Below are 10,475 nucleotides of genomic sequence, written 5' to 3'. Positions count from 1 at the left end.
TTCAACCGCTCCATTTTCAAAGACTCGTAATACCACAAAGGGACCAGTCCACCTAGAACGAAGTTTTCCAAGATGCTTGTGGAGTCTAGAATCATACAGGTATATTTTTTGATTTGGTTCAAAAGTTTTTCTCAAAATGTTTTTATCATGAAAAGCTTTCATTTTTTCCTTGTAGATTCTAGAACTCTCATAGGCCTCATTTCTCAACTCCTCTAACTCAGCCAATTGAAATTTCCTAAGCTTACCTCCCTCTTCTAGGTCGAAATTAAAATGTTTAATAGCCCAATATGCTCGGTGTTCAAGCTCCACAGGTAAATGGCAAGGCTTTCCAAAAATAAGTCTATATGGTGACATGCCTAGGGAAGTCTTAAAAGCAGTACGATAAGCCCAAAGTGCATCACTTAATCTTAAAGACCAATCTTTATGATTAGGATTCACCGTTTTTTCCAAAATTTGTTTAATTTCCCTATTAACCAATTCTACCTGTCCACTAGTCTGGGGGTGGCAAGCAGTAGAGATTTTATGAATAACTCCATATTTTTTCATTAGTGCTTCGAATGAACGGTTGCAAAAGTGTGTGCCTCTGTCACTAGTAATGACACGTTTTATTGTCATTAGCTCTACAAGCGACCGCCTCTATCCATTTAGACACATGATCCACCGCCACAATAATGTATAGATAACCAAAAGAAGGTGGAAAGGGGCCCATAAAGTCAATTCCCCAACAAGCAAACACTTCTATAACTAAAATGGGGTTTAAAGGCATCATATTACGTCGAGACACGCACATAATTTTTGACATCTTTCACAGGTTCTACAATAGGTATTAGTGTCTTTGAACAAGGTAGGCCAATAAAAACCACATTGTAGAATTTTTGCAGCAGCCTTTTTTTATAGAGAAGTGGCCACCACATGCTTGAGTATGACAGAAACTAAGTATGCTAGGTATTTCTTCATTGGGGACACAAAGTCTTAAGATTTGGTCGGGGCAGTACTTAAACAAACATGGGTCATCCCAATAAAAATTACGTACCTGAACCAAAAACTTCCTCTTATCCTTTGTACTCCACTCCTTTGAGATTTCATCTGTAGCCAAGTAGTTCACAATGTGAGCAAACCATGGTAAATAAGACACAGAAAATAAATTTTCATCTGGAAATTCATCTCTTATTGGCAAGGTATTTGTAGTGTCTTCAAAGGTTAGCCTTGATAAGTGGTCTGCTACGACATTCTCTACTCCTTTCTTGTCCTTGATGGTGATGTCAAATTCCTGTAAAAGCAATATCCACCGTATTAATCGCGCCTTAGTATCCTTCTTTGCAAGAAGGTACTTAAGGGCTACATGATCTGTGAAATTTGTAATGGGAGAACCTATTAAATAGGATCTAAACTTGTCGAGTGCAAAGACCACAACTAGTAGCTCTTTTTCAGTTGTGGAATAGTTCATCTGAGCACGAGTTCTACTAGCATAGTAGATGACAAAAGGCTTACCCTCTCTTCGTTGTCCCAGTACAGCACCTACCGCATAATCACTAGCATCACACATAATTTCAAACGGTAGGGACCAATCAGGTGGTTGTATGATCGGTGCAGAAGTGAGCTTGTTAATTAGTGTTTCAAATGCCTCTTGGCATTCTGGGGTCCATTCAAAATTGGCTTCTTTACTTAGAAGGTTACACAAGGGTCTGGATATGGATGAAAAGTTCTGTATAAACCTCCTATAAAAACCTGCGTGACCTAGAAATGATCTTATGTCTTTGACGGTTTCAGGGGTAGGCAATTTGGAGATCAGTTCAATTTTTGATTTGTCGACCTCTATGACTTTAGAAGAAATTACATGTCCTAAGACAATTCCTGAAGGTACCATAAAATGACATTTCTCCCAATTCAAAACTAATCATTTTTCCACACACCGGGTCAAGACTCTCTTCAAGTTAAATAGGCATGCATCAAACGAGACTCCAAACACTGTCAAGTCATCCATGAAAACTTCCATGCACTCCTCTATCATATCAGTAAATATGCTTATCATGCATCTTTGGAATGTGGCAGGGGCGTTACAAAGTCCAAATGGCATCCTACGAAATGCATAAGTACCAAATGGGCAAGTAAATATGGTATTCTCTTGGTCTTCTAAGGCTATTTCAATTTGATAATAACCAAAGTAGCCATCTAGAAAACAGTAAAAAGGATGGCCAGCCACACGCTCCAGGATTTGGTCTAAAAAGGGGAGGGAAAAGTGGTCCTTATGGGTGGCAGCATTCAACTTCCTATAATTAATCACATGCGCCATCCAGTCACTATTTTTGTTGGGACCATTTCACCTACTTTATTTTTTACCACTGTGACACCAGACTTTTTAGGGACTACTTGTGTAGGACTAACCCATTTACTAACTGCAATAGGATAAATGATACCTGCATCTAACAGTTTCAGCACTTCATTTTTCACAACTTCTTTCATTGTCGGGTTTAGCCTACGCTGTGGGTCTCTTTTAGGGGTGGCTCCTTCTTCTAAATGAATCCTATGTAAGCAAATTAGAGGACTAATACCCTTAATGTCAGCTATGGTCCAACCTAATGCAGATTTGTGTTCATTCAGAATGTTTAAAAGTTGCTCACATTGTAATACATCCAATTCTGAAGAAATAATTACAGGAAAAGTATCACCTGGTCCAAGGAATTCATGTTTCAATCCTGAGGGTAGGATTTCAAATCTGGTTTGGGGCTCTCAATGCTTGATGGTTGCTGGCCGCCCATCCTTTCTGGCAATTCTTCAAACTTGGGTTGCAATGGTGATGTCCCATAGTCCTGAAATTTTGCAAAAATAGCACAAATGTTAGCATATTCTTCATCATTAACACTTGCTGGAATTGCAGAATTCAAAAGAAAAAGATTTAAGGGGTCAGAATTTGTAGTCTCAAGTGCCTCCTCCTGAGTGAGTGCCTCAATCATATGTGTGTGGTGGCACTCATCACTTTCCATTGGTTGCTTAGCAATGTTGAAAATGTTGACTTCTTGAGTCATATTCCCAAAAGACAATTTCATTATACCATTCCTGCAATTTATAAGGGCGTTTGCTGTGGCGAGGAAAGGTCTACCAAGAATAATAGGAATTTTAGAATCAACATTAACATCAACCTTCACATCCAAGACTAAGAAATCAACGGGGTAGTAGAATTTATCAATTTGAACCAACACATCTTCAACTACTCCCCTAGGTCTTATAGTGGATCTATCAACTAGTTGTAGAACCACAGAAGTGGGTTTAATTTCACCAAGACCTAATAGTAAGTATATGGAATGGGGCATGAGATTAACACTGGCTCCTAGATCAAGGAGAGCTTTTGCAAACTCATGGTTCCCGATGACACAGGAAACAATTGGACAGCCAGGGTCCTTATATTTCGGTGGGATCCTTTGTTCAATCACAGCACTCACTTGTTCGGTCAAGAAGGCAGTCTTCTTGACAATGTGTTTCCTCTTCATAGTGCACAAGTCCTTAAGGACTTTCGCATATGTAGGAACTTGTGAAATTACATGCAAGAGTGGAAGATTGATTTTTACTTGCCTAAGGTGTTCTAGGATCTCACTGTGTTGATTGACTGATTTTGGGCTAAGCTTAAGGGCTTGTGGAAAAGGTACCCTCGATGGATTTCCTACTGCCTCATCATTAGGGCTACTTTCTTCAGACTCACTAGACTCCTTTTCATTTTCCCTAGGTTTTGAAATTGGTTCTATAACCTTCCCAGATCGAGTGGTGATGGCATTTGCTTCCTTAAGGTTACTCTCTCCTGAACCTGAGGTTTGAGCCATATGTTGTACCTTAGGATTAGGTTGAGCTTGTGCTGGAAATTTCCCACGTTCCCCCACAGTTAAGGCATTGGTCAATTTAGACACATGATTTTTTATCTCCTTATTTTCCTCTACTACCTAGTAAATCATAGTCTCAAACTTTTGATTGGTCTTGCCTTGTGCCTCTATGAATGCATGTAGGGTATCTTATAAAGAGTTCCTAGAGGGCGTGGGTTGATATGATGGTGCACTATAAGTTCTATTTAATTGGGTAGTTTGTTGGTTTTCAGATTTCCAGCTGAGATTGGGATGATTGCGCCACCCTGGGTTATAGGATTCGGAGAAAGGAGAATAGAGCTTCCTATATGTGCCTAAGGCATTACAATGTTCCTCATAAACCCCTCTAATCTCAATTAAAGTGGTGCACTCTTGGGCTAGGTGATCTACTCCACCACACACAGAACAAGGTCCCAAAGATTCAACACGCGAAACAGTTTGTGCAGGTTTAGAGCCTTTAGCACGCAAGGTCTCAAATTCCTTAGTAAGGGCTTCCACTTTGGCCTTAAGACTATCTTCTTCCCTAAGTTGATAGACACTTGTACTAGTGGGGTTTCCTGGAGGTCGTGACCTATTGGTACTATCAGTAGGGCTAGGTCCTGTCCAAGTATGAGCTTTCTCAGGAAGATCGTCTAGATACTCTATGGCCTCATCCGGATCCTTTTGCAGGAAATCACCGTTACACATCATCTCTACGAATTGACGTTCCCTAGGTGTTAATCCCTCATAAAAGTAACTAACTATACGCCAGCTCTCATAACCATGGCGAGGACAAAGGGCTTGTAGTTCTTTAAATCTCTCCCAGGCCTGATATAGGGTCTCACTATCCTTTCGGGTAAAAGATGAGATTTGCTTCTTAAGGGCGCTAGTCTTATGGTGGGGAAAGTATTTATTAAAAAATGCTTGCGTCATTTCAGCCCATGTACCAATTGAATGTGGTCTCAACGAATATAGCCAGGTTTTTGCTCTCTCTTTAAGTGAAAACGATAAAAATTTTAACCTGCTGCATCCGTTGTACCATGTTGATTGTGGAAGGTTACAACTACCTCCTCAAATTCCCTAATATGCACGTATGGGTTTTCACTGTCAAGTCAATGAAAAGTGGGAAGAAGTTGAATCATTCCCGATTTTAGTTCCATACGTGGCATATTGGGCGGAAACATTATGCATGATGGTGTGGATGTACGTGTGGGGTGCAAATAATCATGCAAAGTCCTATAAGGCGCATCGCCGTGTTCACTATCAGACATAGTATTATGTGTTGAGATGTTCATGGCAATTGAAAAAAGAAGCAATTGATTTATTTTTTCAATTTGTTACGGATTTCGAGAAGTAGATTCCATGAAAAATTACATTAAAATGATATTATCGACATTTTAAATGTCATTCTCGACATTTGAATCTCATTTATATTTTAAAAGTATACATGTCAAATTAGAATATTAAATGTTCTCGACATTTTAAATATCTAAAATGACATTTCATTTCAAATATGACATTTCTCTATACTTAAAATGTAATTCTCGACGTATCTGTGTCAATGAGAAACATAACATTAAGGCCCCGTTTGATTACACGAAATTTTCCATGGGACTTGGAATTCGAATTCCAACTTCCACTTTTGGCCTGTTTGATTGACAAAATTTTCCAGGGAATTGATTTTCCATGAATTTCTAGGTACAACACCTTAAAGCGTGATTTTCCACCTTTTTTTTCCTAGGGGATAGGTGGTTTTTGGTTTTCCACCTTATTTTTATTTTATTTTTTTTTGCTTTTTTTATTTTTTTTTAATTGTTGGCAATGGGAACAAATTTTAGGAATAATTGTAAAAGAGGATATCCCTGAAATTGACAATTTTCACGTAAAACAAAGTCAAACGAACATCAAAAAATACTTTTACTTCAACATTTTCCACATGAAAAATTTATACAATCAAACACAATAATTTACAATTTCCATGAAAACAATTTCTAGGTAATTCAATTCCCTGGAATTCATTTTCTTTCCATGTAATTTTCCTACTTGTAATCAAACGCACCCTAATTGTGATTTGACATGTGCACTTTTGAAATAAATATGGCAAGTTATGTGTCAAAATTTATTGGCCAATAAAATTTTTGCAAAAAATGTCCATTTCTTGTCTTTGTGTGGAATCATAAATTGTTTACAGAGGTATTTTGATCTAAAATATTTTAAAATGGATATTTTTTCAAGAATTTGTAAAAGTTGACATTTTTGCAAATGGACATTTCTGCAAATGGACATTTCAAGTAATTTCCTCTATTAGCATTTCATTCAGCCTACAGAGGTGAGCTTTTAACTGGATGGTCTAAGCTAACCATATAAAACAGTGAACATTAATTGAAGCCCAATTTGATTTTCATTTTCAATAGGGAACAACAATTCAAAAATACATTTAAAAAAAAAAAAACAATTCCAAATATCCTTATGAAGTGTGATTCACATATTTCTGTGGCATAGTGCTATCAAATATTCAATTATCGAGGTTTTAGGTATTTATAATGTAGAATATAAATTAGAAATTATTTTTAATCTAATATTAAAATAATAAAGACAATAAAAATTGTTTTTCTACACATCCTACAAGTTTATCCTAATTGTTTCACATTTACACGAATATTTTCTCTAAAATAGTCAAATAGACTGCCAATTGATGAGTTCTGAAATGCATGGGACACTTGTATGGGCATGCAGACAGAGTCAAATAATTCATACCTGAAATAAGCCATGGACTGCGCAGAATTACGTTTCGAATTCTCCAAAACCCACCTGTCATCCTTTGCAAAGTTACATGCATATCTGCAATTTTTTGGGTTTCAGCGTAGTTTTCTTGGGATTCTTAATGTTATCTTTATATTATCAGTCGCATTATTTTTATTTTTATTTTTATTTTTTCAGTCGCATTAAATTTATTGCAGTACATGTCTCATGTTTTCACTAGTATCAAAAATGGATCTCCTTCAATAGAAAATCTTGATATTTGGGCAGTTTGGTGAGTGGGATTTTGAGACTTTTTGGGCAAGTTGTTCTTTGGTCCTGGGGATTGATTAATGGATGTGAAGACGCCATTGTTGGCCGTTGAAGAACCCCAGCTCGACGGCCAAAATTCAGTTGATCTTCTTAAATACGATTTCTTGTCAAAACTACCTGAGAAAATAAGAAGAGGTCTTGATCCTGAGGCTCCCTTTCGCTTTGATTTCCCTACAACTACTACCCTGGCAAAAGGTATACCAAATGTTCATGTTTTTGTCACAGTATACAATCTTTCAGTAGGGAATATTTGTTGTTTCCTCAGATTTCTTGGACAGGAAATTATACTTGATTATGTTTCCAGTCTTTAAGGTTAGACAGAATAACAAATGCTAGTTTGCAAGAATCTATATTCATGATTATATATGATTGCCTCTCATCCGTTTCGTCTTTCTCAATAATTGGCATGATTGCATCTTGTATCAGGTGAGAAAGAATACTATGAAAGACAATTTTCCACCTTGAGGTCCTTTGAGGAAGTCGACTCAATTGATTCCCCCAATGACATTGATGAGGAGCTAGACCGTCAAGAGCAAGCGCAACATGAAAGGGCGATGAACATTTCTAATTGGGCGAACGTCTTTCTTCTCGCGTTTAAGGTACATTTTCATAGATTTAACAGTTTCTCAAGCTATCCTGCATCGCAACTATCCATTATACACTGCACAACGATAATCTAGAATTGTTAAACAGCATTCGCTCGATCAATTTGTGCTAGATTTCCATCTTGTTTTCACTATTTTTAAAGAGGTAGTTGTGTCACTGAATCATGTATCCTGAATAAATTGCAGATATATGCTACGGTCCAAAGTGGCTCCTTGGCTATTGCAGCATCAACGCTGGATTCCTTGCTTGATCTTATGGCCGGTGGGATACTATGGTTTACTCACTTGTCGATGAAAAGCATAAACATCTACAAGTATCCTATTGGCAAATTAAGGGTGCAACCAGTAGGCATTATCATCTTTGCTGCTGTCATGGCGACTCTTGGTAGGCAGTGATGCCTCTTCTCTTGGGCTCTTATATTTTGATAATTAGCATCTCAATATTTATAAATGAACAAAAGTTTGCATAAAGCCTGAATATCCCTTGAATCGCCATAATCACTTGCACAAGTGATTATTGCAGAACTCGTCCACTCTGCTGCGTTTGAATGTGATTTCTTTCAGGTGCTTGTACAGGCTGTTGAACAACTGATCAAAGCTGAACCAGTAGGAAAGATGACTTCAAACCAATTATTATGGTTGTATGTCATCATGCTGACAGCGACTGTGGTAAAACTCGTTCTTTGGATTTACTGCAGAAGCTCTGGAAACAAGATTGTTCGAGCCTATGCAAAGGTCTTTTGCTAAATATTCGCTTTCAAAGGACAAATAAATGCATATTATTTCCACTTCTTTATCAAGTAGTAGTTCTCTGTACTCACCCTGTTATTTGATCATGACATCAGGACCATTATTTTGATGTCGTGACAAATGTGGTTGGTTTAATTGCTGCTGTTTTAGGCAATAAATTCTACTGGTGGATCGATCCTTCTGGAGCTATAATTCTTGCTTTCTATACTATTTCAAATTGGTCAGGAACAGTGTTGGAGAATGCAGGTTTCTCCTCATCCTCTTCTAGCGTAGTAACGAGATAGATAGACTAATTCAAAAAACTCAGAAAATTTGTGCTCTTATCATCCAAAGGCTTTTCATGAAATGAGTCAAAGGTGCACTTAGTTGAGTAATTCTTCTTAACTATGCAATTTGTACGGGTGAAATCTTGTGTCTCGTACTGGTAGGAAGCAGTGACATGGACATGAGGGTCACATATGACACGACACGGACTCATCTGTGGAATTTTTACAGTGATGTACTGGCGACGTCCAACTATCAAAAAAATAATTTGGACACGGAATGGTGATGTGTCGGACGCCGACTCTCTAGAAGTCAGTTCATCAAGTCATATTGTTGTCGAGTTTCAATGGCAAAATCTAAGTCGACTTTTCGTGCAATCTTTTTTCAAATCTATATAAATTGATAAGAGAAGTCGAGTTGTATTTTATAGTTCGATGTTAGTATCTATTTGTCATATTGCTTGTTGCTCCAGTTTCGTTGGTGGGACAATCAGCTCCTCCTGAAGTACTGCAGAAACTCACATATCTTGTCCTAAGGCACAGTCCTCAAATCAAGCGGGTTGATACAGTTCGTGCTTACACATTCGGCGTTCTCTACTTCGTCGAGGTAAGCTTCATTCATGTAGGTTCCCTTTCAACACTTGTTTGCACACACTCTTGAACCTTAAGAAGTAACCTTAATTCAATTCATAGCAACGTTTCTATACCTTATTGAATTCTAGTAGGTATTCGAGAAATAGTTCAAACTCTTAACTTCGAAAAATATAATAGGTGGACATAGAGCTTCCAGAGGATTTGCAATTGAAGGAAGCCCATGCAATTGGAGAATCACTGCAGATAAAGATTGAAAAACTTTCTGAAGTTGAAAGGGCCTTTGTTCATCTCGATTATGAGTGTGATCACAAGCCAGAGCACACTATTCTCAGTAAACTCCCTAATACCGAGCCTTAAATTCGAATGCTCCTATCATAAAAAGCACAGTTTGCAGCTATTATCATCAATGTTGCAATGAGATGTACGTATAGAGGCAAATCAGTGGTTAGATAAAGTAACCTCGGGATAAAAATAAATAAATAAATAATAAAAAATTGGAGACTCCATGGATGGAATTCATTTCTTGAAAATGCTCGATCTTTTCTTACTTAAAAATATAGCTCTCAACATTTCCTTGAACACTCTTATGAAACACATTGGTGTTGAGAATGCAAAAATTTGATGAGTATGGATGTTATTCCAGCAGGATTTATATTTAAACTCTATGGAAAATTACAAATTGTTTTTTATGAATTATGAATTTTAAACAAGTATTTATAATTGAGCTTATAATTTAAATACTGGATGCTGGCATAAATCCAGTTTGATTAATAAGAAATAAGAGACTTTGTGACAATAAAGCCATAAGCACGGAAAAATTTAACAGAATTTGTATCGATGCTGACATGGCAAAATATAAGTAAACTATTTTTCTTCTTATTTTCATTTTTCAATGATGTCGCGTCCTGTGTTGTTTGTCAGATTTTTCTATCAAAAAATTTTGTACTTATAACATGATGTTACAATTCACTTTGTAACGGGAGATTGGAAATCTATATATTTCATTATTTAATCTTGATGGCCAATCATCTATTTTAATTTCACAAATAGTTTTGGTTACTTTTCACATTCTCATTCTTTGTGAAGGTATGGATGTAACGAACTTGGTAAAAGTGTGAAAAATGATTTCTTTAATCAATCTCAAATTTATAGAAAGATTTTCCGAATATATATCACAAATTTATAATTTTCATCCATATTATCCTATTCGTCCCTAGAGTTTTTTTAAGGTAAATTTCATGAAATTTTAATTCGATCATTAAACTTTCAATTCACATTTAATTAAGTCACTGAACTTTTTCAATTTAGTTTCAGCTGAGTGACTAAACTCGCAGTGTAATTTCAATTGAGTCACTGAACTT

At 36.8% G+C, this 10,475-nt stretch overlaps 2 protein-coding genes across 2 annotated transcripts; one reads left to right on the top strand and one right to left on the bottom strand.

The window, feature by feature from the left end:
- Nucleotides 1-2,690: 2,690 nt before the first annotated feature.
- LOC111380221 lies at nt 2,691-3,815 on the bottom strand. The gene is made up of 2 exons (XM_023003720.1): nt 2,868-3,815; nt 2,691-2,810 (listed from the first exon to the last, which is right to left on the bottom strand). Exons 1-2 carry the CDS (start codon nt 3,813-3,815, stop codon nt 2,691-2,693), a joined length of 1,068 nt encoding a protein of 355 aa, XP_022859488.1.
- A 2,932-nt stretch (nt 3,816-6,747) lies between these two features.
- LOC111380213 (metal tolerance protein 4-like) lies at nt 6,748-9,734 on the top strand. The gene is made up of 7 exons (XM_023003712.1): nt 6,748-7,097; nt 7,329-7,501; nt 7,694-7,893; nt 8,065-8,242; nt 8,353-8,503; nt 8,994-9,127; nt 9,292-9,734. The coding sequence occupies exons 1-7, from the start codon at nt 6,923-6,925 to the stop codon at nt 9,469-9,471; spliced, it is 1,191 nt and encodes a 396-aa protein (XP_022859480.1). The 5' UTR covers nt 6,748-6,922; the 3' UTR covers nt 9,472-9,734.
- Nucleotides 9,735-10,475: the final 741 nt, after the last annotated feature.

This window comes from Olea europaea, unplaced genomic scaffold, assembly GCF_002742605.1.
Source record: "Olea europaea var. sylvestris unplaced genomic scaffold, O_europaea_v1 scaffold2107, whole genome shotgun sequence".
NCBI lineage: Eukaryota > Viridiplantae > Streptophyta > Magnoliopsida > Lamiales > Oleaceae > Olea > Olea europaea.
The sequence above is the reverse complement of the archived record's forward strand: the minus strand, read 5'-3'. Positions and strand labels throughout refer to the sequence as shown.